We start from the raw sequence: 26,238 nt of genomic DNA on the forward strand, positions 1-26,238 counted from the left end.
CCCAAACTTGCAGCACCCCAAGATAGACAAAAGCTTATCTCAGAGATCTGTGGGTGTGGCTTGCCTAATTGAGTGAACCCCAGTAAGATTCATAGAAGACCCACAAACTTAATTCTTTTGCCAAAAACGCTACCAGCTGTGGCTGAAAGGGGCAGACAGTACAAAATGAAAACAGGCCCGAGAACCTCCAAACTCATTTCTGCTTCCCAGGTAACACATTCCCATCTTCTTAACGTCAAAGTGCCTCAAAACTGAATGAACAGAAAATTGCCTTTGGAACTCCTCAGGCAAGAGGAGAAAACGTCATCAGTGCTCTGAGAAAGCTCACGGAAATATCCTCTGGCATAGCGCGAAAGCCTCCAAAGGATAGAATATTTAGGAATCTCCTCCCGCAATAGTGCTAATGGAACTCTATTAACATTATTCAGGGCTTCTGCCCCTGAAATTACTGAAGAATTTTTTTATACTCTTGATATGATGATAGATTTTTATACTCTTGAGAGTTCCAGGGCAACCAACCTGTGGCTGCCCTGTTCACACCGAGGGGCCCTCCTTTCCTTTACTCTTCCCAGACTTTCGGTACTGCTCAAGAGGACCATAAAGGTGGCTGGGATTAGGCCCTGAGCTGAATGAAGGCCGCGCTACCAGAAGCCCCCAGGACTCAGTATTCCGAGAACGCCGAACCACGGAGAAAAAACGACCACAAACCAAGCGTCCAGCGCCTGCGCTAGAACCACCGCTCCCAGGATCCTTCGCGGCCAAGTCGCTTCCCATTTCAGGTCCCAGCCGTGGAATTCCGGTGAACCTGAAAGGAACGTGGACCAAGCATGATGGAAGAGAGATTCCGGGAGCAGGAACAGGCGGAGCCTCTCTGGGAAATATGGTTCACAAGGGTGTGAGGGTCACAAACCGGGCACCGAGAGCGAAAGATGTTTCGGTGAGGAGCTGGGCCCAGAGACTTCTGGGAAGTGGAGTCCATTGTGGCGGGGAGGTCCGTACGCATGGCCGGAAGTGACGCTATTCGAACGCGTCCTCTTAGGCGCGCGAGCTGGGCCTGGCGCTTGGCAATCCCTGCGGCTAGGGTTTCTGAGTTCACACTGGTACCGGGTAGCGTTCCCGGGTAGCCGGCGGCGGCTTTTTCCACGCAGCATTCTGCTTGAGACCGAGTCGGTGGTTGCGCCACGGGCTCCCCAGCCGCGAGGCCTGGCTGCCGCTGGGGAGACAGATCCGACTGGACAGGCCTGACCAGAGTTCCCAGGGCCAGACCCGGCGTCTGACAGCAGAAGCCGGAGGCAGAGCAGGCCTGCAGAGCGCGGCTGGGGCTCAGAGAACTGCTGGGAGGCGGTGGCGCGAGGTGGCATCCAAATGCTGGAGGAAGGAGGTAAGAAGGAGGGTGTGGAGGGAGCGGTTTGCAGGAGATCCGGCTTCTTGTTCCAACTTGCCCACTAATACCGCTGTGTGACCGGGACCAGAACTCCGGTTATCCTTCCCACAAGTGGTTGGGGACGATCCTTTTTTGAGTAAAGAATTCTAGGGTCAAGAAAGTTGGAGGCCCTCAGGCCTGAATAAGCCCTGAGTATCCTACTTACCCCGATCTGCTTGATGCACCATTGGCTTATGAAAGCCGAGATAAATGGGCCATGGGAAGGAAAATGGGACAACATAGGATTTCCTATTGTTTCTGGTCTTCCAGCCGTTCTTGAAACAGCCAGAAATTCTCAGAACAGAAGCCTATTGGCTCCACATGAGAATGAGGGCCGGTTCAAGTCAGTGGGTCCGTGAAGTCGAGGAGCATACTGGAGATTTGGAATCAGAAGGCTAGCGTTCCTGTTTAAGCTCTGGGGCACTGGTTTGGTCTTTTACCCTGCGTTTCTTCGTGGAGGGAAGCGTAAAATAACGTTAACTACCTCGTTTACTTCTAAAAAGCATCAAATAAAATACCGTTTTTTAAAGCATGTTGAACAATTTATACAACAGAACAAACGTGTGTGTAAACTTAACCACCGAGGCCTATGCCATCCTCTCTTAGATCAGGGGGTCCCTGTACTGGTCTGTAATTTCTCAAGTGCATATCTAGCATTTTGTGTTGTCTTCCGCCAGAGACCTGGGAACAGCAAGTAGGATGGTTATCATCCTCCTGGTACTACGAAAGAGGACATTAAGGTACAATGGAGTTAGGTACAATTCAGTAACATAAGGTCTGTACTGAGACCAATATTCAGACTTACGTATTTCTTTTTTAAAGTCTACAATAAACTGACTTTGAGTTCACCAGGTTGTGCGGCCATCACCACTATTTAATTCCAGAACATTTTTATCACCCCTAAAAGAAGCCCATACCCATTAGCCATCGCTCCTTATTCCCTCTTCCCCCAATCTCTATGGATTTTTACTTTCTGTTCCTATGGATTTGCCTCTTCTGGACATTTCATAAAAATAGAGTCATACAGGGGCGCCTGGGTGGCTCAGTCTTAAGTGTCTGGCTCTTGGTTCCAGCTCAGGTTCGTGAGATGTGGCCCCACGTCAGGTTCTGCACTGACAGCGTGGAGCCTCTATCTCTCTGCCCCTCCCCTGCTCGCTGTCTCTCAAAATAAACTTTAAAAAGACAAAAAAATAAAATCATATAATATATGTCTGGCTTCTTTCACTTAGAATAATGTTTCAAGGGTCATCTGTGTTGTGACATGAATGAATGTACTTCAGTCCTTTTTATGGCTGAATGATATCATTATATTGATATACCACATTTTGTTCCTCAGTATCGGCTATTATGAATAATGTTGCTGTGACAACATGTGCACAAGTTTTTGTGTGAATGTGTGCATCTAGGAGAGGAACTGCTGGGTCATATGGGAACTCCGTTTAACTTTCCGAGGAACTGTCAAACTGTTTTCCACAGTGGCTGCACCATTGCACAATCCCAGTAGCAATGTATGGAAGTTCTAGTTTCTCCACATCCTCATCAACACTTGTTTTCATCTTTTTTATTGTAGCCATCTTAGTGGGTGTGAAATATCTCATGATTGTTTGATATGCATTTCTTAAAGGACTAACGATGTTGAGTATCTTTTCATGTACTTATTGGCCATTTGTATATCTCACTTAAAGAAATATCTAGTCATATCCTTTGCCCACTTTTTAATTGGGCTATTTGTCTTTTTATTGTTGAGGTGGAAGAATTCTTTAAATATTCTGGATACTAGACCCTTAGAAGATAGATGTTTTGCAGATATTTTCTGCCATTCTGCGGTTATCTTTTTTATCTTTCTTGATAGTGCCTTTTGAAGCACAAATTTTTAATTTCAGTGAAATTCAGTTGATTTTTTCTTCTGTTGCTTGTGCTTTTGGTGTCTTATCTATGAAACCATTGCCTAACCAGAGGTACTAAAGATTTATTTAAAAAAAATTTTTTTAACGTTTATTATTGAGAGACAGAGCATGAGCAGGGGAGGGGCAGAGAGGAGGGAGACACAGAATCTGAAGCAGGCTCAAGGCTCTGAGCTGTCAGCACAGTACTAAAGATTTATATTTAAGTTTTCTTCTAGGAGTTTTCACTTTTTACACTTATGTCTTTGATCCACTTTGAGTTAATTTTTGTATGTGGTGTGAGTTACAAGTTTGTATGTCGATATCCAATTGTTTCAGCACCATTTTTTTTCTAAGTTTGTTTATTTTTCAGAGAGACTGAGACCGTGTGAGCAGGAGAGTAGCAGAGAGTGAGGGAGAGAAAGAAAGAATCCCAAGCAGGCTCCACACTGTCAGCACAGAGCCCGATGCAGGGCTTGAACTTACAAAACCATGAGATCATGACCTGAGCCGAAACCAAGAGTCGGACCCTTAACTGACTGAGCCACCAAGGCACCTCCCCAGCACCATCTTTTTGAAGATTAATCTTTCCCCATTTAATTTCTTGGCACTCTTTTTGAAAATCAGTTGTCCACAAATACATGGATCTATTTCTGGATTCTCAGGTCTTCTCCACTGATCTATATTTCCTTTCTTTTTTTTTAACATTTACTTATTTTTGGGAGATAGAAACAGAGCATGAGCGCAGAAGGGGCAGAGAAAGAGGGAGACACAGAATCCGAAGCAGGCTCCAGGGTCTGAGCTGTCCGCAAAGAGCCCAACGCAGGACCCGAACTCGCGGACCTCGAGACCATGACCCGAGCTGAAGTGCGATGCCCAACGGACTGAGCCACCCAAGGCACCGCCTCCATTAATCTATATTTCTATCCTCATACTAGAACCACACTATTTAGTTACTTTTGCTCTATAGAAGGTTTTCATAGTGTGAATGTGAGTTCTCTAACTTTGTTTTTTCTAGATTGTTTGGCTCTTCTGGGTCATTTGCATTTCTAGATGAATTTTAGCGTCAGCTTAATCAATTTCCATTAAAAAGTCCCCTGGGATTTTGCATAATTCTATAGATGAATTGGGTGAGTATTGCCATCCCAACACTGTTGTCTTCCAATCCATGAATCCATGGGATATCTTTCCATTTATTTCGACCTTCTGTAATTTCAAGAGTGTTTGGTAGCTTTTAGTGTGCATGTTTTGCATTTCCATTGTTAAATTTATTCCTAAGTGTTTTATCCTTTTAATGCTCTTGCAAAGGGAATTGTTTTTTTTTAATTTCACTTTTGGATTATACGTTTCTAGTGTACAGAAATACAGTTGGAGAAATGTCTGTTTAAATTCTTTGCCCATTTTTAATTGAGTTGTCTTTTTATTGTATATCCATCTTGGATCTTGCAATCTTGCTGACCTGGTTTAGCTGTCATAGGTGTTTTGTTTTGTTTTGGTTTTGTGGGTTCCTTAGGATTTTCTTTTTTTTTTTTTTCTAAATAGCAGGGCTACTTTATTTTTTATTTATTTATTTATTTTTTAGTTAGGCTGCACACCCAATGTGGAGCTTGAACTCACAACCTTGAGTCACATGCTCTATTGACTGAAAACAGCTAGGCACCCTTCCTTAGCATTTTCTGTATACAAAATCGTGTCAACAAATACTGATAATTACTTCTTCCTTTCCAACCTGGATGCCTTTCTCCCCCCACCATAACCCTTCCTAATTTCCCTGGCTAGAACCTCCAGTATAATACTGAATAGAAGTGGTGAGAGCAGATATCTTCGTCTTGATCTTAGAGGAATGTTTCAGTCTTTTACCATTAAGTATGATGTAAATCTGGGTTTTCTGTGGTTGCCTTTTATCAAATTGAAGTCCTTCTCTGCTCTTCCCGGTTTATTGAATGTGTGTTATCAGGAAAGGGTGTCAGATTTTGTGTAATGGCCTTTTTTGGTGTTTATTGTGATGATCCGTGTGGGTCTTTTGCTTTTTATTAACGTGGCATATTATGTTGATTGATTTTCGCATGTTGAACCAATCTTGCATTTCTGGGATGACTCCCGCTTGGTCATTACCTCTTTTGATTTGGTAAATGTCTGAAATCTGCAGAGCACTTTCTCCCAGCAAACTGAGCAGTAGGTGATATTTGTAAACTGTGTGCTTACATGCGAAGCATTGTGCCATCTGCTTTGTCTGCACTTTTCTTTCATCTTCACAGCATCTTTACAAAGGATCATCATCCAAGGGGCACCTGGGTGGCTCAGTCGGTTAAGCGTCCGACTTCGGCTCAGGTCATGAGCTCGCTGTTCCCGAGTTCGAGCCCCGCGTCAGGCTGTGTGCTGTCAGCTCAGAGCCTGGAGCCTGTTTCAGATTCTCTGTCTCCCTCTCCCTCTCTGCCCCTCCCCCACTCACACTCTATCTCTCTCTCAAAAATAAACATTAAAAAAATAAAATAAAAACAATGAACAAAGGATCATCACCCCCATTTTACAGATGAGAAAAATGAGACGTAGGACGGTTATGTGACTGGCAAGCTGCTGGTAAGTGGTGGACCTACGCTACTTGAGTCTCTTACTCCCTGCATCTGAGTGAATTGATGGGGTTTCTGAAGTAGGAAGGGCAATGGAAAATTTACATTCCCCTGCAGTTCTGCACATTCAGTCCGAGTGCCCCCGACCCTGCAGTGTCCTTTGAGCCCCCTTCTTCAGAGTGAGAATGTGAGACTCTCTAGCTTGGTGAGCTGTAACTTTTAAACCTTACTGGTTTCTTTCCCTTCCTGCAGAGCCACCTTCTCCAGACCCTGTCCTTCCCCATGAGGAAACCACAGGAGATGAAGGAATGGCAGCTGGTCTCACAGTTGGGACCCACGTGAGTTTGAAATTTGCTCTTAGAGGCAGCCTCTTTTTCCTTTTTAAAATATTAAGAGGTTTGGCTTACCTGGGTGGCTCAGTCGGTTAAGCGTCCGACTTCGGCTCAGGTCATGATCTCGTGGTTTGTGGGTTCGAGCCCCGCATCGGGCTCTGTGCTGACAGCTTGGAGCCTGGAGCCTGCTTCGGATTCTGTGTCTCATTCTCTCTGCCCCTCCCCTACTTGTGCCCTCTCTCTCTGTCTCTCAAAAATAAATACATGTAAATAAAAAAATAATAATAAAAAATATTAAGAGGTTTTTGTTTCTGTTTGTTAATTACAAAAGGAATTCATGTTTATTGTAGAAAACTTGAAAAACACAGAAAACACACTCAAAAACTCACCCTTATTCCCACAGAGAATTAAAACACTTAACATTTTCATTTGTGTCCTTTCAGGCATATTCTTCCTTTCCTTTTCTTTTTTTAAGATTTTAGTTTTAAAGTTTTGTGTTTGTGTGTATGTGTTTTGTTTTTTTGTTTTGTTTCTTTTTTTGAAACAGTAAGATTGGGCAGGGGAGAGGCAGAAAGAGAAGGAGAGAGAGAATCCAAATCTCACGAATCGTGAGATCCTGACCTAGGTCAAGATCAAAGTTGGTTGCTTAACCAACTGAGCCACCCAGATGCCCCAGGATTTTATTTTTAAGTAAGCTCTATACCCACCATGGGGCTCGAACTCACAACACCGAGATCAAAAGTCGCTTGTTCTACCGGCTAAGCCAGCTAGATGCCCCCATAAGTCTCCCTTTTCTACTTTCCCAAAATGGGTTTGTAACTTTCTTTTTATTTCCGGTTCACAGAATTAGATCAATATTTCTCTCATTTCATTAAGAGCATTCTACAGAATCATTCCTAGTGTATTCCATTGCATAGTTCTACCAGGGTAGGAACTGCCTTCTCTTTTTACTTGACTAGACTAGGTAATGGTCTGTTTCTTTTCCTTAGAAAGTCTGCTCTTGGATTTTCTTATCAGTTCTCTTAATAACAGATTTTTCTTTCTTAGTTTTTTGCTTTCGCTTTCGTCAGATTTATTTTAAAAATCGATCTTTTAACCTCTTACGTCAAATTTCTAATTTGCTTTCTTCCTTTCTTGTTTATAGTGAAAACGCTTGGCTGTGGGTCCTATTTTCTTAGATATTCTCGAATTGTCACTTTGGTTTCTCTGTCTGCCTATTTAGCTGGTCTCTGCTCCATGGAGACAGAGTGTGTGTCTTTTGTCAACCCAGAACACCCAGGTATAGAGTAATTGCAGAATGGAGGGTTTAATGGCTCTATTAGCTCAACCTTATTAAATTGCTCAGTTCTTCCATCGCTCTGTTTTGTTGTTTATTTTGTATTAACCCTGCTAATGACTGAGTTCTTTTAACATCTCATAGCTGTAGTATTTTGAATTTGTTTTTGTACTTCCTACAGTTTTTTTCTTTATGAATTTCTTATTGTTATTTCTAGTTCATGAGAGTTACATCTTTATGGTGGATTTTATTCTCTTGACCATTATAAAATGACCCAAATGTTTTAAATATTTCATAGTTTTAAAAAAATGACCCTCTTTATCCTGTGTGTGTACTGCATTTCTCAGTATGAAGGATGGGGTTGGGAGAACAGGTAAAATTAGAGGTCAAAAGATGTATTATACTTTGGAAAATGATGCTGGCCTCAAATAAGGCAGTGACAGGGCCACAGAGAGAAATGTGCAAGCTCTAGTGATCGTGGGGGGGAAATGAAGATGCAGTGATTTGTTGCAGGAAAGGGGACGATGACATACAGGTTTCTGTCATGGCCAACGAGGTAGATAGAAGTGCATTACTTGTGCTGAAAACAGACACGAGGACTTCCTCACCTCCGTGCCTTTGCTCATTGTGCCTCACCACCTTCTCTTTCTCCATCTGATGAACTCCCTCCTTCAAGGCCCTCTCAGCAGTCACCTCCTCTCTGTGGTTTCCCTGTGCTCTCCACCCAGGATTCCTTCTCTGTTATCCTGGCACCTGGTCTGTCCATGTGTCTAACATGCTACTACAGATAGTCACACACACATCTGGCTTTCCTTTTGTACTGTGTGATGTCCAAGTTCATAGGGATGTTTATCACGCATTCTGAAGAATTGACCTTTCACAGTTCTGATTTCTCACAGCATAAACGTATACATTCTATTTTTGTTTTATCTACATTTGCTCTTTCAGTTCCCAAGCACCTGTTAGTTGCTGCCCAGTTACTTCTTTTATATAGATACAGATGGAGGTTCAAAAATGGCTTGAGATCAAAGGAAGGAGCCTGGGTTGGTGTGTTTGTGGTGGTTTTGAAGGTCTAAATACCCAATTCGGCGACATCCTCCAAATGAATGAACTGCTCATTGGCTGTCCTACCCGGCCTGTGAAATATTGTTTCTCCAGTATTCCCAATACATTTCCAACAGATTAAGGTCATTCTGTGACCGTGATGAATCAAGCAGAAACAAGGCCACTCCGTAGTCACCTCCGAACTGAGACAAGAAAAAAGAAGAATATCGTCCAAACAACAAAACTGACCAAACACCCCCTATCCTAGCTAATATGAGTAACCACTGCTACTTTCCCAGTTGTAGTTTTGGCCTCGCTGCATTCTTCCTTTCTTCTAGGTGTGTTCCTGGCGGTCTTTGGCTGGATGGTGTTGACAAGTTTTTAAGAGGGTCCACCAGTGAACCCATATGGTAACTGCAATATGGAATGCATTTTGTTCTAACAAGCAAAGTCTTTTCTTTTTTTCATTGGAAGACCTGTAAACAAGACTATAAGTCATGAAATAATCACTATTTACAAATAGAACTGCTCAAAAGAGAAACTAGACAAAAAGAAAGAGAAAAGGTTGTTGATCTCATAACTCCTAGGGCAAGACAGCTTGGTAAAAGGGTAGAGGGATGGATATATATGTATCTGCATCTGGGTAGGTGTATGTATATACAGTACACAACAGATCGATGATGTTAGGTGGTGGATGCTCACGGTAGAAATCTTTCAACGTTGCTGTACGTTCGAAAAGACATTTAAGAAGAAAAGAAAAATGCTGCAAAGGAAAACCTCACAAAGTTATCTGTCTTTCTCGTTTTTGGCTTTTTCCAAGGAAATGAGGCTTGAGCCAGCTTTCCCGCTACAGGCGCGTTTCGGCGCGTTTCCGTTTCAAAGCAAAAGAGAGGGCTGGCGCTGAAACCAGGAAATGGCGCATGTGTGTGGGCGGGACATGCAAATTAAAGTGTCTGTTTCTCTCCCGAGCTATAGGAGCAAACAATAAAAAGCTTGAAAGCCTTCCCTCCCTCCCCCCAAAATAGATACATATGTAGATACACTCTATCTATGTATAAAGTCTGTCAGAGTTGTAGACATGCAAAGAGACTGTATTTGATTTATTTTTGTGTGTCAGTATCCTGTATAGTGTGAGGCACGTAGGAAGTGATCAATCAGTGTTTTTCTTAAACCACTCAGAGCTGCCTCGTATCCTAAGGCCACTGGGCAAGCCGGAATGTGCTTGTTTGGGGCGCCTGGGTGGCTCAGTCAGTTGAGCGTCCTACTTTGGCTCGGGTCATGATCTTGCAGTTTATGAGTTTGAGCCCCGCGTCAGGCTCTGTGCTGACAGCTCAGAGCCTGGAGCCTGTTTCAGATTCTGTGTCTCTCTGCCCCTCCCCTGCTCACAGATTCTGTGTCTCCCTCTCTCTTCCCTGTCTCGTGTTCGAGCTCTGTCTCTTAAATAAATAAACGTTAAAGGAACGTGCTTCTTGTTTCAGGGATCCATGCCCTTCAGCAGTGTGACTGTAGCTTTTACCCAGGATGGGTGGAGGCACTTGATCCCTGCTCCTAAGGACAGGTTCAAGGAGGGGATACCAGAAAACACCAGGAACTTGGTCCTGCTGGGTAAGGAAACCATTTGAAATTTAGAACCTACCCAGTTCTGAAAATCTGTGGCACTTTCAGTATTGAGTGGCATTTTCCAATTTGCTGACACATAGGAGGGCTAGTGTTTATTCCTCCTGGTTCCCTCGTGTAAGGTCTCTGCATTCCAGGTTGGGAAATAGGCAGTTTCATTTTGTTTCCCCTGAGACCACACCTCCCTGTTTTCTTATTTCCCAGGAGGGGCGGGGTGACCTCAGGCCAGTTCCTCCATATTCAGTAAGTTCTTATCTTTTTTAATAACTTGCTTTGGGGACTTCACTTCACTCCTTGACTTGACCCCTCCTTGGCACTGTGTCTGTCTTAATTACTGCTGCATCCCCCAGTGCCTGGCACCAAGTGCTCAATAAATACCTACTGAGTGAGTGAAATAAGCGACCTGACTAGTGTGTTTCCACTCCCTTGAGTTCTGGTGGCTATTTATACTTAATCTACATCTCTAAAGCCCATTTTCCCCCTTGAAAAGGACTTCCAGTGTCCCAGCCTGGCATGAACTCTCAGTTGGAACAAAGGGAAGAAGGCCCGTGGATGCTGGAGGGAGGAGGCCTGAGGAGCACCTGCACCGGTGAGTGAGCACACACCAAAGTTCATGTGTCTGGGGAGCAAAAGCCCTTTTGAAGTCCACATTAGTGCCTTTGATTTGATTATTTTAATCACCCCATGAGGTAGAATAGTGGGCTTTGCGATCAGACGGGCCTCGCTTCAAACCCCAAGTCATTGTGGTTTCATGGGTTTGAGTCCCACTTCAGGCTCTGTGCTGACAGCACAGAGCCTGATTGGGATTCCCTCTCTCAAATTAAAAAATAAAACAAAAAAATTCAAATAAATGTCACCCAGAACTGACCTTGCTCTTCTCTCTTCTGAGAAATAAGGTAGAAACCCAAAGAATCTTCAGGAGAATTGACCCTTGTGAAAAGAAGTTCTGTAGCGCCCCCCCCCCCCACAAGTCCACCCTCTTAGGTACAAGCCCTGTGTAGGAGACAGGTGTGTGGGACCCTGTGCTTCAGTTCCCAAATAAACATTACTCACATTTTATAAAGTTTTCTCCTAAAATGAAGGAGATCCCAAAAAAGGTTAAGAATCTTTAACTCTTCTTTTAAAAAATATCTACTTTCTCAGGGTGCCTGGGTGGTTCGGTTGGTTAAGCGTCCAACTCTTGGTTTTGGCTTGGATCATGATCTCATGGCTTCATGGGTTTGGGCCCCACGTCGGGCTCTGTGCTGGCAGGGCGGAGCCTGATTGGGATTCTCTCTCTCCCTCCCTAGCTACCCTTCCCCTGCACTCATGCTCTCTCTCTCTCTCTCAAAATAAATAAATTAAAAAATTTTTTTTAGTATCTACTTTCTGATTATAAAAGCAATACTATTTATTCTACTTAAAAGAACTCTTTTCAGGGCATCTGAGGGGCTCAGTCGGTTGAGCATTCCACTCTTGATTTTGGGTCAGGTCATGATCGCAGGGTCATGGGATCGAGCCCTGTATCAAGCTCTGCCCTGAGCATGGAGCCTGCTTAAGATTCTCTTTCCCTCTGCTCCCCTCTCCCACTAGCACACTTACTCTCTTTCTAAAAACACAAATAAAAGAACTATTTTCTTGTAAAAATATGTTAATTTGAGATTTGGAAAAGGATAAAAAAAAAAGTTCCTCCATCTTCTTCCTATAACAAAATGCAGTGATACGTTTTTCTGAAGTTGAATAACCACGTATAATTTACATGGTCTTTTTTTTCCCATTTAACAGTATTTTTATCACTGCATATCCTCTGAAAGGTTTTTGTGTCTTTTATTATAACACTAATATTAGAGAACATTAGAAAATACAGGTAAACACAAGAAAATAAAAATTGCCCTTGATTTCACAACCCAAAGATAGCACAGGTTACATTCACACTGTGTATCTTTCCAGTGTTTTCTCAATAAATACCTTTCTGGAAAAGGAACTATAGTGTACCCATTCCATACATGACCTTTGATTGCTAAGTAGTGTCCCTCAATTGGCTATACTATGGTCATTCCTTTTTTGAAAGGTGTTTGCTTTTCTTTGACAAATGATGCTGTGAGCAACTCTGTCAACCCAGCTTTGTGTAATTTCTCATTGGTTCCTTAAGATGAATTCTTACAAGTGCAGTTCCAATGTCAACATTTTAAAGACTCTTGACATGTACAACCAGATTGCTCTCCAGAAAGGCTAGGCTGTCCCAATTTTTGCGGTCACACCAGCGTGTAAGATCTCTTGATGCTGCACCCTTACCAGCACTCTAGAATTAGCATGTTTTTGAAATCTTGCTGATTTGATAGGTGAAAAAAATTCATCGTGTTGGCATTGATCATCAGCTTTTTTTTTTAAATTCTTTTCAAGTTTATTTTGGGAGTGAGCGAGCACAAGTGGGGGAGGAACACAGAGAGAGGGAGAGAGAGAATCCTAAGCAGGCTCTGCACCATCAGCACAGAGCCTGATGCAGGGCTCAGACCCATAAACCGTGATATCATGACCTGAGCCAAAATCAAGTCGGATGCTTAACTGACTGAGCCACCCAGGCACCCCCAATCATCAGCTTTTTAAGGTGAGTTTTTTAAGTTTGGTAAGCAGATTGCCCAAAACCACATCAAGGATTGAGACTAAGAAGACACACGAAGACTGCCCAGTATTTGGCCAAAGCAGAGGAAAGGGTCAGAGATAAGGGAGCCTTGCATCTGAGGGAGGTTACACTTCTATATATCCCTTTGCACTTTAGGAAAGGGAATAAAGCGTGCTCACATAGCTGAAGAGCCATCTTGGTCAATGTTTACAGTTTAGAACAGAAATGTGAGACGTGTTTTGGTTTAAAGCGGGGGGAGCATCAGACCGGTCTGCCAAAGAGCTCGGGCAAACTCCCATCAGCCTTTTGTATTTCAGTAGTACCTTTTCTTCCACCAAAGGGGGAAAAATTGCTTTTCTAAATATTTTTCAGACTGGAAGATTATGTCTGAATCACCACCCGAGCAAGACACTTCTGAAAACTCATTCCAAGAGCCAAGTATAGAGATGCCCCCTGGGGAGTCAGACCCCAGGAACAGTGAACCGGGGAAGGGCTTCAACCTGAGACCAGTCCTTTCTCCACAACAGAGAGTTCCTACAGAAGTGAGACCCCGCAAATGGGAAGCACATACAAAGAGCCTCAGGAAAAATTCAGATACCACGAAGCCTCACAAAGCGAAACCATATACGTGCAGTGAATGCGGCAAAGCCTTCAGTTACTGCTCCTCCCTGTCTCAGCATCAGAAGAGTCACACTGGGGAGAAGCCGTATGAGTGCAATGAATGTGGGAAGGCTTTTGGCCAGAGTTCATCTCTCATTCAGCACCAGAGGATTCACACCGGAGAGAAGCCTTACAAATGCAACGAATGTGGAAGAGCCTTCAGCCAGAACGCCAACCTCACCAAACACCAGCGAACTCACACGGGAGAGAAGCCCTACAGATGCAGCGCGTGCGACAAGGCCTTCAGTGACTGCTCAGCCCTCGTCCAGCATCAGCGAATCCACACAGGAGAAAAGCCCTACGAGTGCAGCGACTGCGGGAAGGCCTTCCGCCACAGCGCGAATCTCACAAACCACCAGAGGACGCACACAGGGGAGAAGCCATACGAGTGCAGGGAGTGTGGGAAGGCCTTCAGTTACTGCGCCGCCTTCATTCAGCACCAGCGAATCCACACGGGGGAGAAACCCTACAAGTGTGGCGCATGCGGGAAGGCCTTCAGCCAGAGCGCAAACCTCACAAACCACCAGAGGACTCACACGGGAGAGAAGCCCTACAAGTGCAGCGAGTGTGGGAAGGCCTTCAGCCAAAGTACAAACCTCATAATCCACCAGAAGACCCACACTGGGGAGAAGCCCTATAAATGTAATGAGTGTGGGAAATTTTTCAGTGAGAGTTCAGCCCTCATTCGACATCACATCATTCACACAGGAGAAAAACCCTATGAGTGCAATGAATGTGGGAAGGCGTTTAACCAGAGCTCCTCCCTAAGTCAGCATCAGAGAATCCACACTGGTGTGAAACCCTATGAATGTGCCGAGTGTGGGAAGGCCTTCAGGTGTAGTTCAGCTTTCATTAGACATCAGAGACTCCATGCTGGGGAGTAACCAGAAACAACCAAAAAGCGGGTAGGGACCTGACAGGCATTGCAGGTAGTTTGAAAACCTCTGGAGACCTCGGGCTTTTTATAGTCTGTAGCTCAGAGCCACATGCAAAAAAAAAAGCACCTTTAATAAATAGTCCCTACTTTACATGTTGTATGTGGAAGGTGTTGAGAGCTTTTCTTTTCAGGAAGCATAAACTACCCAATTCAAATTAGAGATTGACCTTTATTCAGTGAACCAGAGTGCTTGTATAGAGAGCACTGCAGAAACCTTGGTTCATAATAAGTGACCAGTGAGTAAAGGACTTGTTGCCTTCTTAAAGGCCAGGTATTTGGGGAGGATGTTATCTTTGTGAATAAGGGCTGTTAAAAAGAACACTGAACAGGAATGAAAAGTTTCTCCATAATGGGGCCAAAGTGAGGAAAAAGACTAAAAGCCACTAACTACTATATGCTACAGTCTTACCAGGAGTAAGGAAGATATATCCATGTTCAAGATAGGAAAATCCAGGCAGACAGGCCCAATGCACCTAGTTCTAGTGTTGGCTACTGCTAGGAAGAAAACTGCCCAGAGGGAAAAATGGAGGCTGAAGGTATCAGGATGAAGCTAGTCAAATCCCCCAGCAAGGTACATCCCTTTCTATGGAGACACAAGAGAACCTGAAGCTCACCATCTTCCCCTGGCTCTTAGGCTGGTGGGTCCTACACTTCCTCCCTTTCTAGACAACAGTATCCTTTAGGTCAAGATTTTCCTTGTGGGCCTACTTTCTTCCTTGAAAGGTCCTGGGGGGCTTGTCTTTGACATATCCTCACACCCAATCGGCATTACCTCATCTCTGCATTTATAAACCCCTGAGGTTTGACACTACGCATTTGACTTCAGAATCAGCCTCAACGGTCATCACCCAGGGCCTCTAGCTTGTTTCTTGGCAACTTGGCACAGGTCCTCAGTGCTCAGGTAATCCTTTCACTAAAGACAGCTCTCCAACCTGCTTGTACCTGGGGCGATTAAAAAATCCACTGACTTGAAAGGCCCATTGACAAAAATACGGAAAGGCAAAGATGCAATGCCAAGTAAATTAAGTTCTTGGGTTAATTATTCATAACCCCCTTTAGGTTAGTCCCAAAAGTCCCTTCAAGCAGCTTGATTGTAGCTTGCCTCAGGACCCAGCTATATCATCCACACCTTAATAAAAAGAGCCAAACTAAGGGAAGAGAGACTCAGGAAAGGCAAAAACATGCCATTAGAAAATGACCTGTAAGGGGGCGCCTGGGTGACAGTTGGTTAAGCGTCCCAACTTCGGCTCAGGTCATGATCTCCGTTTGTGCATTGAGTCCCGCATAGGACTCTGTGCTGACAGCTCGGAGCCTGGAGCCTGCTTTGGATTCTGTGCCTCCCTCCCTCTCTGCCCCTCTCCAGCTTCCACGCTCTCTCAAAATACACTAAAAAATTTTTTTAAAGAAAGAAAACGACCCTTAAGGACATAAAGGTCAGGTTTCTTTGTTTCCCATCAGTGCTTCTGAGCCCTGGCTGTGCACTGGAATGGATAGTGAAGCCTCACATTAAGGGTTATGGGCCCCTAACACACTCAAGAATTAAAATGGTCTGGGATAGATTCCTGACCATTTCACACTGGGGTAGTTTTCTTTTTGGCCAAGAATTGTGTTCTTCTGAAGAGTTCTATGAATACATGCAGCCTACAAATAGCACAGAGACTTCCTTTCTAGGGGTCTTCTCTGAGCTAGTCCCATACAGGGCAGCAATCTGACCCACAAGGAGCTTGTTACCCAAGCAATGACTTTTTCCAGAGGTTCTGCCACCGTGACCCCATTAGCCACCATTTGACCACAAAGGGGGTAGGTCCCTCAAGGAAGAGGCTGTATCAAAAGGTCCACTGGTTGTCAACTGATCCTTTATTAAAATAGTTTCCTTTGTAGTTCTTAACCTTAACTCTGTGGGAAAGAAAAAAGAAAAACCTATCATTAGTGGAACAAGAAATTCTTAATAGTCCAAACCCATTATTGACCATTTCTAGAAACTTTGCAGCCTGCACAAATACTACTTTAGCTTTCCTCCAGCTCTCACCCTGATCTAGGCAAGAGAAACAGAAGTCACTTACAGCTGGACATTCCACTGCACCACTATTGATGTCATCTATGATGTCATGAGGGTGGCGGCCATCAACATTGCAGCCCACAGATTGGGCGGTCCCCAGAATTTCTTTAATGGTTCCTGTAATTAAGAAAAGTGGCATTAAGAGGGGCTTCAGCAATACTCATATAATACCCAAGGGGAAATACTTTTTCACATCGGATAAAGAGAAATTAAGCCTATTTTATGGAGTAACATCCCTGGCTCCTCTAAGCCAAAACTCCGAACTCCATTTAGTTATACAGGCTCTGAACGCAAAGGGTCCGTGGGTTCTGACACCCAGATTAAACACACCCGACCCAAATATTCACTGATACCAAGTCATTCTTTAAACCCAGAAGACCCTGCACCCCAACTGTGGGTCTTACAGAGTAACATCCCTTCAAGCTGAGAAATGCTACCAGTGAATACACCCCAAAGAACAAGGGGGTTCCCTGCCGTCCACTTACCAGAGAGTTCCCTGGCTAACGATCGGTGCCTCATCTGTCGGGCAATGTTGACAATCTCATCAAAAGTGATGTTTCCACTGTGCTTAACTGCAGAAGAAATAAACAGCAAAAGCTGTGTCACAACCCAAGGCCAGAGAAGACCACATATTCTCCCTTCACCTTTATTTTTAGGCTGTTCCCATGCTTTCGGCACAGAGTCATCCACATGAAGAACAACCCTGTTTCCTAAGCTGGGTTTACTATCAGCTCACCACTGGATTGCACCAGCCACGAGAACTGATCAGGTGCAGTGGCGGGTGGCTGGGGTAAAATCAGGTCTCTGCGAACCTTGCGTGGGTGACACTATCTTTTTTTACACGAAAAGACAAACTGAAGTTACTGGGGTTAGTTAAGCTGTCAGAATCTTCCAGCTCAGAAATGGTCTGATTATTGGACATCACTGTCAAGTATTTCCCCCTATCTCCCTCCTGCATGTACTTTTAGGGAGGGCCAGTCCCGGGCTAGGGGACTGGGGGAGAGCCGTGAGGCACTTCTTGGCAGTGCCTGGCTGTCTAACAGCTTCTGAGCAAATCCCTCTGCCATCCCTAGGTTCTGCTAAAGCAAAAACATGCAGCTAAGTATCACACTGGGTAGACACCACCACTCACAGATTACCAGGGAAAAGACCACTCACTGTTTTTCTGCTTCTTTCTGTCCCTTGGCGGTTCCTTTAGGGCTTTGATAATCAGGGCAGAGGCAGAAGGTACCACTTCAATCTGCAGAAGAGATTCTCCATGTGAATTAAGCCCTCCTCCACCCTCCAATGAAAAAGGTCAATACTGCCATGCAACTTGGCTCTCAAAAAACACGGGCCAGGTGGGGTCTGCTGTACGTTGTCGACTACTTTTCACAATCTAAAACGTGTCCTACCCTAGGAGACATGAAGTGATTGATTTGCCCAATGTCACACAAGTGACAAGTTAGTATTTGAGCCCGCATCTACAATTTCTTGATCCTTGCTCTCAAAAAAGGCTTCCCCACATTTAAAATTGCCCTCAGCTCACCACTGTGGCAGATGGCCATGTCAGCAAAAACCTTCCACCCAGGGATTCCAGAGGGTTGCTACCTCTGCCCTCCCCCTCAAAGCAAGTACCTGAGCCTGTCTGTTCTGAATGGTCAGCTTCACTGTAATCCTCAGACCCTTCCAATCACCGGTTGCCTTGGCAATGTCATCACCAACCTTTTTTGGAGACTATAGAAAAAAGGTATACAATTACACTGTGCTCGAAGCTGCAGTACAGCCTGACGCCCTGCCCTATCCTTCTCCCTTGGCAACACCCCAAACCTTTTCCAATCCAGCACACGGGGGCAGTCTGAAAGCATGTAACTGCACCCAGTGAATCAAGGGAATGGCTACTACAGTTGTATACATTGGAGAACTGCAGCTAGGGGTGAAGTCTGCTTGGGACTGTCAGCTGCAGACCCAGGGTTGTTAGGAAGGCAAAGTCCCTTACCTACCTACCTACCTACCCACCCACCCATAAGGACCCACATGGTCTAACGTAGGGATTTTCAACACTGGTTACATTCAAATCACCTGGACGGTTTTAAAGATTCCTGGTGTCAGACCAATCCAAGTCAATCTGCAGGGATGGGGTCTGGGCATTTGCTACTTAAGATTTCCTAACGACCACCAGCCTCAACAGGAAAGCTATCCAGTGGGTGCCAGCTAAACCGAAAACCAAGAAAAAGTAGTAAGACACTGGTTAAGCAAGACCACGTGAGAAACACATTTGGGTCAGGAGACCAATGTCCAAGAAATAAAGGCCTAACGATACTCAGGGAAATGCAAGCTCAGAAAAAGCATAAAAATAAACAAGTAGGTAAATAGGGCAGTCGTCGGTAAAGCTGCTCACATTAATGAACGGGTTATGCAGGCTACTACATACAATTCACCAGGATCTTAACCCACAGCCCACTTAATCCTCCCAACCGATATTTAATCCCATCAGTGATCTGCCCATTTCCCTGACTAGCAAACACAGGCTAAGGAGGCAGCCCAGTGTCACCAACCTACTTTAAGCCCTCACAGATCCCTGGCCCATCCCTCAGGTACAGTAAAGGCAGCAGTTAAGAGCCACTGGAGAGTAAAAATTACAGCTTCAAAGTAGCCTGTTCCCGCTTCCTGTATCACCTTGCTATGGGAGTACTTCCAAGCCAGTGGCTCAGAGGGGTTGCCAACTCGTCAACCTCAAAGGCACCTCAGATCCGGTCTCATTTGCACAAGCCCGACCTGAACTGCTTTCCTTCGACAAGAAACAGGCCTCCACGAGGATGACTTACCAGACCCAGCGGGCCGATCTTGGGGGCCAGGGCAGACGTGGCACCGACCTCACCACCGGTGCACCTCAGGTATACTGTAGAAAGAAAAGATCAGCGGCGCTGCACAGGGAGCCCCCGGGTCCCAGCCTTCTCCCCCCATCCTTCCGGGGCTGGCCACACCGCTTGTCTCTTCTCGGAACAGCACCAAGGGCCTCAGCAGGGAGCGAGGAAGGCTTCCCAACCCCCCAGCGGGCGAGCCGCCTCCTCCCTGGCGTGGACCGCTCCAAGCGCCACGTGGGACTGGGGCCTTCGGTTCAGCTCCGGCTACCGAGGCCCGCACTGGGGCGGCCAACCCAGTGGAGGGGAGAAGCGCCCGGACACAAACCTTACCCTAAGGCGTGCGGGCTGCAAAGCCACCACAGGTCGTCCGGTCCTCCCTCCCCATTTACACGTGGGGAAGCTCAGGCCCAGAAAGCGTTAAGAGACTCGACCAGGACCTCACAGCACCCTGAACGTAGCACTGGAAAGGCCTCTAGCAGGCAGCAATTTTAAAGCCCGACGTGAAAACGGCAACGGCTGCTGGGGCAGCGGGGCCGACGGGCTGCCGGGAGGAGGGATGCTCCATTTCGCAGCCCGAGCCACATCTAAAGCACGCACCGACTTTGATCTCGTTGGGGTCGAACTTAGGCGGCATGGTGGAGGCGGTTGGTGTCGGATGAACCCGGATTCGGGACGACCGAAGAGCGTTGCACCGTCGCCTCCTCCGAGCCGAAAGCCAAAAGACCGGAAGGTTCTCTGACTGCGCCGGATATAGGTCGGAAAGCACGACTCTCGCGAGAACCTCTAAGCTCCGCCCAGCCTCCCAGCGACGTCCTTGCCGCCATGTTGCTTATGGGCAGTTTCCTGAGGCTGAGCTGACGGGCTGGAGAACCCTACTCCGCGGTGAGTTGTGGCTAAGGGTTCGGAAGGAGGGGTTCGGGAGGTTCCCCTGGGGGAGGCAACAAGAGAGGGCTGCTCTCGGGCCCCGCTGTTCTCTATTCTCCCTAATGGTGAGGGTCACCCTGTGGTTCCTGTCGCCCAGTTGCAAAGCCCCGCCCCTCCCCTAAGGTGTCCGCATCCCCATTCCTAGACCCTAAGGTCATGGGGACCCCGAGCCCACTTTTAGCTCCCTCGTGATGTGTGCATTTTGGTTATCAAAACAACTTGATTCGAGTCTAAATCTCACCCAACTCTTAATTCCAAGATTATACGGTTTTCAGAGTCTGACTTCGTCATCCTGGTCTGAATGACTTTCTGAGATTCAGAGTTTTGTTTTGGTCCCAAGCTCCTGCGTTTGGAGGATACCAGACTCCCGCTCCGCCCGGGCCCGGTGCCCGGTGCTCTTGAGACCCGGCGTCCATGACCAAGCCTTAACGAGTGACCTGCCCACCTTCAGGTCCACCCGAGGGAACGAGCACTGGGGACTTGTGCACCCACAAAGCCAGGTGGGGCTCTCCCCACTCCAGCCTGGGGAGGATGGGTGTGGTTCTTCCCACTGGGCTGGACGTCCGGGTAAGGAATGGATGAGAGGTAGACATCGAGGAGCAGGTTGGGAAGAGCTGATCTTATGGGAGGGATGGAGAGGGGATGGCCACTGTGGGGCAGGTCGGGGGAGGGCTGAATTTTGGGGAGAGGTGAGAGAGGATTAGTCCTTGGGGAGCAGGGTAAGGGTAAGAGCTTGTCATCAAGGAGGGCTGGGGGAGGGCTGTGTTTAGATTATCCCCATCACTGCTGGCAAGTGGGTGACAAGAGGGGCCTGAGCCAGCTCTGCAGGTTGGCCGGCTCCCCGGACTGCCCACGCCCCTGTGGGCGGAGACCTGTGATCTCCGCCCTTCCCCTTGAGGACTGGGTGTGTTTCTTCTTCAACTGCATCTTTTCCCTAGTTCCTTAAGCTGTGGTAGGCGCTGAATCAACGTTTGTGAGATGTATAGTGCTATGTGGCTGACATTTATTGAACACTGGTAATGTGCTACGGGTTTCACATACATGAAAGCACTGAATCCTCACAGAACCTGGTATTGGTAACATTATTAGTAGTAACAACATTGTTCCTGGCTCATTGATGTCCCTTAGCAAGCACTGATATTTGCAGATACAGGGCAGGCAGTAAGCACCTAGCTTCTGAGTTCAGGACAACGTACTTAGTGTGTGCCAAGGTAGTGTGAGCATGAAGGAGTTGGGCAAACCCCACAGTATCAGGACTCCAAAGAGCAGAATTCCAGACTGGTTTCTCTACAATCCAGGCGGTATAGCCAGATCACTGAGCTCACGTGCCAGTTTCATTACCTTAACCTGGGCTGTGGTGAGACGCTCATGGAGTAATAGCCATGAGGGTGGTAAGGTGTCTGAGGATTGCTTTTGGGTTGTTATTTTACTAAGAGATCTCTTTGCCTATCGTGTGGTTGAAATCCCCAAGGTCATGGCTGGCCAATGCCTTGCGTGTTTGGTTTGCCACTCTTACAGTGTTTCAGGAACTAAAAGTGATTCATCAGTCCCATCTGCTAGGAGTTCTCAAAGAGCATCCTTAGAAAGACCTATTGTGCCGGGCTCACGGCACAGATTGATGGTCAAGATGGACATAGCCCCTGCCCTCAAGGATCATACGGTCCAGCAGATCAGCTACGTGTTCTGCGTTCCCGTGGCTGCCTGTCCTGGATGTGTCACAAATTCCCCAGGCCCTAATTTCTCTCCTGTGCCCTAGAGTCGTAAAGATTACTCCGGGGGGAAAGGAAGAATGCCTCTCTTCTTCCGGAAGCGGAAACCCAGTGAAGAGGCTCGGAAACGCCTGGAGTATCAGATGTGCCTGGTGAGGGAAACTGGGTTTCCTCTGAGTCCATTTCTACCTCTGCCCTCATGAAACAGGGTTCTACACTATCCTCAAACAAGCCGTGCACTCCCTCCCTCCTGCCTGCCTCCCCAACCCCCAGAGGAAATCTCTGACTCAAAGCAGACCCACAAGGCCGCCTGTCAGGTGCTCAGGAGTGCCTTGTGCTTCCCTCCCAAGACTGATCCCTGTTGTCATTCCATGTTCGTTCACTCCTCCCTGCTGGACCTCAAGCCCCATTAAAGCAGGGATCATTGGCGCACCTGCAGAATGGACTAGGTGAACCAGATGGTGTCCATGGTCTCTTATAGGTCTTTAATCCTGCGTTTCTTTGCCTGGTCTGTCCACCCTGCAAGGGTGTTTTGTTTGAACACTTTCTATCATTCTTTTCACCCTCAGGCAAAAGAAGCTGGGGCAGATGACATTCTTGACATCTCTAAATGTGAGCTCTCAGAGGTAAACTGGGGGTAGTGTTCCGGCTATGAATTTGATCTGTCCTTTTTTTCTTGGATCACATGTCCCTGAGAGAGACAGATGTGGACAGGGGCTTTTAAAAGGCCAGAAGCATTAATCAAGAGAAGTTTCCTTAGATTCTGCTTTTGTTCAGAATAATTAAGATGATTGTTGGCCTCAACATAGTCTTCCTAGAATCAAGGAGTCTAAAAGATGTACCCACAGGGGTGCCTGGGTGGCTCAGTCAATTGAGTGTCTGACTCTTGATTTCGGCTCAGGTCATGATCCCAGGGTCATGGGATCGAGCCCTATGTCGGGCTCAGTGCTAAGCACGGAGCCTGCTTAAGATTCTCTGTCTCCCTCTCCCTCTGCTCTTCGCTACTTGCGTGTGCTCTCTCTGAAAAAAAAAATTTTTTTTAATCAAAAAAAGAAAATGTACACACAGATTTCCAGGGAACTGGGAGATTCTGGGGTTCCCCAGCCTCTCCAGCTGGTGCCCAGCACCAGAGATCTTTCTTTTGCCCAAATAGAGCTCATGATGGAGATGGTGTGTGGGCTAGGGCCGGGCAGGGCAGTCTCCTGCCAGCTGATTATAAGGGAGGGCTGGACCATGTCCCCAGCGGCATTCCTCACCAGCGTGCCCCACCACCCTCCCGGCTTAGTGCTGCCCTCCATGGGAGGCCTTTGCACTTGATCACCTCCTGCCCCATCCCCCCCTCACATGTGTGCTCCTCAGAAAACAAAAACTGGCTGGAGGGGAGGCACTGACTCTTCTTTCTCCCATCTTAGATTCCATTTGGGGCTTTTGCAACCTGCAAAGTTCTACAGAAAAAGGTGAGCTGAATCCTCATTTTCAGAGACTCGTTCATGCGTGTTTGCTGGTTTCAAATCGGGTGGGATTTTTAGGAGCTGCCTTCTTGGCACAGGCACCTCCATTCTCCCTGATTCTCACCCTTTCAGCCTGATGCAGGTGTTTGCACAGTTAGAAGAGCAGGCTTTGGGGTCAGATGGTCCTGGGTCACATCCTGGCTTTGCCCTTCTCATGAGTTGGGCAACTTCCACCAACTCTTACGTCTGTTTCTTCATCTGTGAGATGAAGACACTCCCAGCTCTACTCTCGAAGCAGTATTGTGAGAATTGAGTGGCAGGTAGGGAGGTGGGCAGGTAGAAAGGCAAGTGCACTGGGCATGATGCCTGCCACAGTAAACACTGGGTGACCTCGTTGTTAATCGTAATGAAAACTATACTCATTTCCTGCTGGTCACCCAGAAGAAATTAAGAACGGAATGAATGATTTTCAGAAAGGCAACAACTTTGCATGTAGACAGCTAAGAGTATTCTAAACGAAGGAAGGTAAAAAAAAAAGTGTTCCATACCAACACAGGAGTGAGCTCCTTGACACTGGACATTTCTGTGCAAGGGTCAGTGCCGAATAGAAAAAGCAACAGATGACACGAATTGAGCCCCGGACCCCAGGCCAGTCCTGGGCTTAGTGCTTTTTGTCTGTTAGTTTCTTAATCACACGCCAGCCCTTGGAGGCAGCTACTTTATTATTCTGTTTCCTACATGAAGATGCTGAATCCAAGGAAGGTTCAGATCAGAACAGCTGCACAGGGACCTTCCTCAGGGTGGAAGGTAGAATGAGGCCTCTGAGATCCCCTTCACCCTCGAAGTTACAGGTTTTCAGGTCATGTGATTCTGCATTTGCAGGTTCCGTGATTCTGAAGCACATCTCCCGTCGCAGTGTCCGGGAGAGCAGAGGCAGGCGGGTTCTGCCATACCTCCCGTGCCGCGCTGGCTGCCCCTGCTCGCTGCCCATCCTCAGGCTAACGCGCCACAAATCTTTTCCAAACAGGTGTTGATTGTCCACACGAATCACCTCACTTACCTGCTCCCTAAATCTTGCAGCCTCCTGAGTCTCGCGACCATCAAGGTACAGGGGCCCTTGTCCCCCATGTCACGGGCTCTAGCTGGTGCTCCAGGTGGCAGCCAAGCTCCCTTTGTTATAGGTTATGCAGGCCTAACTTAATAGTCAGGCTCGGGTGGGATCAGCACAACTTATTGGGCACCTTCTACGCACTGTGCATGGGGTGGGGTTACAAAGATAACCAGCCCTGCCTTTGGGGAGCCTGCTGGACGGGTAGAAAGGCAAACTGTAAACTCAGAGCAGGTGAACTCACAGAGGGCTTGGAAACTGATGAGCCCAAAAGAGAAGGCCCCGGAGGGGCTCCAGGCATCATGTGGTCAGTGTGTGAAAGCCCTGTGTCTAGGCTGACCCCCTCCTAACTGTCAGCCTCTCCAGAACAGGGACTGGGGTGTATTCACATGCGATGTGACCTATGGCCTCAGGATTATTGCACATGAACATGAGCTATGACAGTGGGGACACACAATAAGAGAAGATGGCAACGTCAGGCATCAAAGTGTTTTTCGTGGTTATTTCTGGTTTATAGGAGTTGGGGTAGTTTTTACTTCTCTTTGTTATTCTGGCCCAACATTCATGATTTTTGTCGTAAAACAAGTAACATTTTATATGTATTTCAGATGTATGTTTAATACGTATGTTTCTATTTCATACATATGTGTATGAAACATATGTACCTACTCCAGTGTGTTGCCTGTGCTTTGTTTGCTCATTTTCGTTGTTAAAAAAATTAACAAGTACAGTTAAACAAAGAAAAGGAGGAAAAACGTATATAATTCAACACTCCAGAGAACCGCTATCAATATTTTATTGCATATTTGGTAGTCTTTTTCTACATAAATGATATAATTATACCGTGGGGAGTTTTCCTTTGTAACGTGAATACTTACGCATACTGTTCTATAGCATACTGTTTTCGCTCAACAGTTAAAAATGAACATCCGATGGGGCGCCTAGGTGGCTCAGTCGGTTGAATGACCGACTTCAGCTCAGGTCATGATCTCACGGTTTGGGAGTTTGAGCCCCGCTTCAGGCTCTGTACTGACAGCTCGGAGCCTGAAGCCCGCTTCAGATTCTGTGTCTCCCACTCTCTCTCTGCCCCTCCCCCACTCATGCTCTGTCTCTCTCTGTCTCAGAAATATACATTAAAAAAAAATTTTTTTAATGAATTTCTGATGAAAGAGATGGTATAATATTTTGGAAACGGAGCAGAGATGGAATACACTATCCTTTAGTTGGAGAGGAAGAGTTGGAGCCTTCTGTTCCGACACCAGAGGCAAGAAGAGACCCCCGGCATCTTCTCGCTCCAGAGCCCGAAATCTGCGGGCTTTCTCGGTTGGTGACTGAGGGCTTAAGCTTGTCTTCCCTCCGCAGGTTCTGGATCTTCATGATAATCAGCTGTCCGCCCTTCCCGACGATATAGGGCAGCTGACTGCCCTCCAGGTATGGCTGCAGGTCGCACAGAACCTGCCTCTGATGGCCTAAGGGAGAAGTTGCAGTCACACAAGCCTGGAGAGTTCTCCTTGTGCTCAGGCCTGGGGCTGCCCTTGGTGCTAGCTGCCTCTGCCCCTTTCCCGTGAGGAACCTCGGACACCCTGGCCTTGGCAGTCCGAAATGTGGGAGTCTCTATACCATACTTTTGGCATGTGCTTTTGGGATTTCCTCTAAGCCCCCATGACTTACAGGAAATGATGGATCCGGCGCTCTGCCTCAGCCTCTCACTGTGGTCCTGGTCAGTCGTAGCCCACTGCAAGCTAAGCATTTCCCTTGTGTTATCTCTGATATGTTTCCTCACAGCCTTGCTGTGAG

General features: G+C 46.6%; 3 protein-coding genes and 1 non-coding gene across 15 annotated transcripts in view; 2 read left to right on the forward strand and 2 right to left on the reverse strand.

Annotated features, from left to right (window-relative positions):
* Positions 1-1,037: 1,037 nt before the first annotated feature.
* Positions 1,038-14,444, forward strand: ZNF79 (zinc finger protein 79). 9 transcript variants are annotated; one of them, XM_045468426.1, is made up of 5 exons: positions 1,038-1,381; positions 6,129-6,214; positions 10,007-10,133; positions 10,636-10,734; positions 13,120-14,444. In XM_045468426.1, exons 1-5 carry the CDS (start codon positions 1,366-1,368, stop codon positions 14,289-14,291), a joined length of 1,500 nt encoding a protein of 499 aa, XP_045324382.1. In that variant the 5' UTR covers positions 1,038-1,365; the 3' UTR covers positions 14,292-14,444. The 9 variants fall into 9 exon arrangements, with proteins under 9 accessions (XP_045324382.1, XP_045324386.1, XP_045324391.1 ...); XM_045468428.1 differs by lacking the exon at positions 1,038-1,381 and adding an exon at positions 8,867-8,938 and having other exon boundaries at positions 6,149-6,214; XM_045468433.1 differs by lacking the exons at positions 1,038-1,381; positions 6,129-6,214 and adding exons at positions 6,856-8,938; positions 10,350-10,388.
* Positions 14,445-16,183: 1,739 nt separating this feature from the next.
* Positions 16,184-19,986, reverse strand: RPL12 (ribosomal protein L12). Its single transcript, XM_045468440.1, has 7 exons — positions 19,847-19,986; positions 19,211-19,284; positions 18,021-18,119; positions 17,562-17,643; positions 16,889-16,975; positions 16,408-16,520; positions 16,184-16,240 (listed from the first exon to the last, which is right to left on the reverse strand). The coding sequence occupies exons 1-7, from the start codon at positions 19,881-19,883 to the stop codon at positions 16,235-16,237; spliced, it is 498 nt and encodes a 165-aa protein (XP_045324396.1). The 5' UTR covers positions 19,884-19,986; the 3' UTR covers positions 16,184-16,234.
* LOC123593910 lies at positions 17,059-17,185 on the reverse strand. The gene has a single exon (XR_006710595.1). It is a non-coding gene; the product is annotated as a small nucleolar RNA SNORA65 (small nucleolar RNA).
* Positions 19,987-20,015: 29 nt separating the features above from the next.
* The window catches only part of LRSAM1 (leucine rich repeat and sterile alpha motif containing 1), a 39,922-nt gene continuing 33,699 nt past the window's right edge, over positions 20,016-26,238 (forward strand). For 2 of the 4 annotated variants that reach the window (XR_006710026.1, XM_045468424.1), the window contains exons 1-7: positions 20,016-20,131; positions 20,514-20,673; positions 21,930-22,034; positions 22,452-22,508; positions 23,295-23,339; positions 24,361-24,438; positions 25,804-25,872. Coding sequence is in view for 3 of the 4 variants with exons in the window: in XM_045468424.1 (XP_045324380.1) it covers positions 21,963-22,034; positions 22,452-22,508; positions 23,295-23,339; positions 24,361-24,438; positions 25,804-25,872 (321 nt within the window). In the remaining variant the exon portion in view is untranslated. Of the gene's footprint in view, positions 20,132-20,513; positions 20,674-21,929; positions 22,035-22,451; positions 22,509-23,294; positions 23,340-24,360; positions 24,439-25,803; positions 25,873-26,238 lie in introns of those variants that run through there. The other 2 variants (XM_045468423.1, XM_045468425.1) reach the window with 2 other exon arrangements.

The sequence above is a fragment of the Leopardus geoffroyi genome, chromosome D4 (genome assembly GCF_018350155.1).
Source record: "Leopardus geoffroyi isolate Oge1 chromosome D4, O.geoffroyi_Oge1_pat1.0, whole genome shotgun sequence".
Taxonomy (NCBI): Eukaryota; Metazoa; Chordata; class Mammalia; order Carnivora; family Felidae; genus Leopardus; species Leopardus geoffroyi.

What these genes read in the sequence shown, in the direction of transcription:
- ZNF79 (XM_045468426.1), top strand. An exon ending in GTCTCACAGTTGGGACCCAC is followed by an intron (nt 6,215 to 10,006) that starts GTGAGTTTGAAA and finishes TTCTTGTTTCAG; the next exon opens with GGATCCATGCCCTTCAGCAG. An exon ending in CAGGAACTTGGTCCTGCTGG is followed by an intron (nt 10,134 to 10,635) that starts GTAAGGAAACCA and finishes CCCCTTGAAAAG; the next exon opens with GACTTCCAGTGTCCCAGCCT.
- RPL12 (XM_045468440.1), bottom strand. Translation starts at nt 19,883, where the DNA reads ATGCCGCCTAAGTTCGACCCCAACGAGATCAAAGTCG. An exon ending in CCCCAACGAGATCAAAGTCG is followed by an intron (nt 19,285 to 19,846) that starts GTGCGTGCTTTA and finishes TTCTTTCTACAG; the next exon opens with TATACCTGAGGTGCACCGGT. An exon ending in CAGAAAGAAGCAGAAAAACA is followed by an intron (nt 16,976 to 17,561) that starts GTGAGTGGTCTT and finishes TTTCTTCTGCAG; the next exon opens with TTAAGCACAGTGGAAACATC.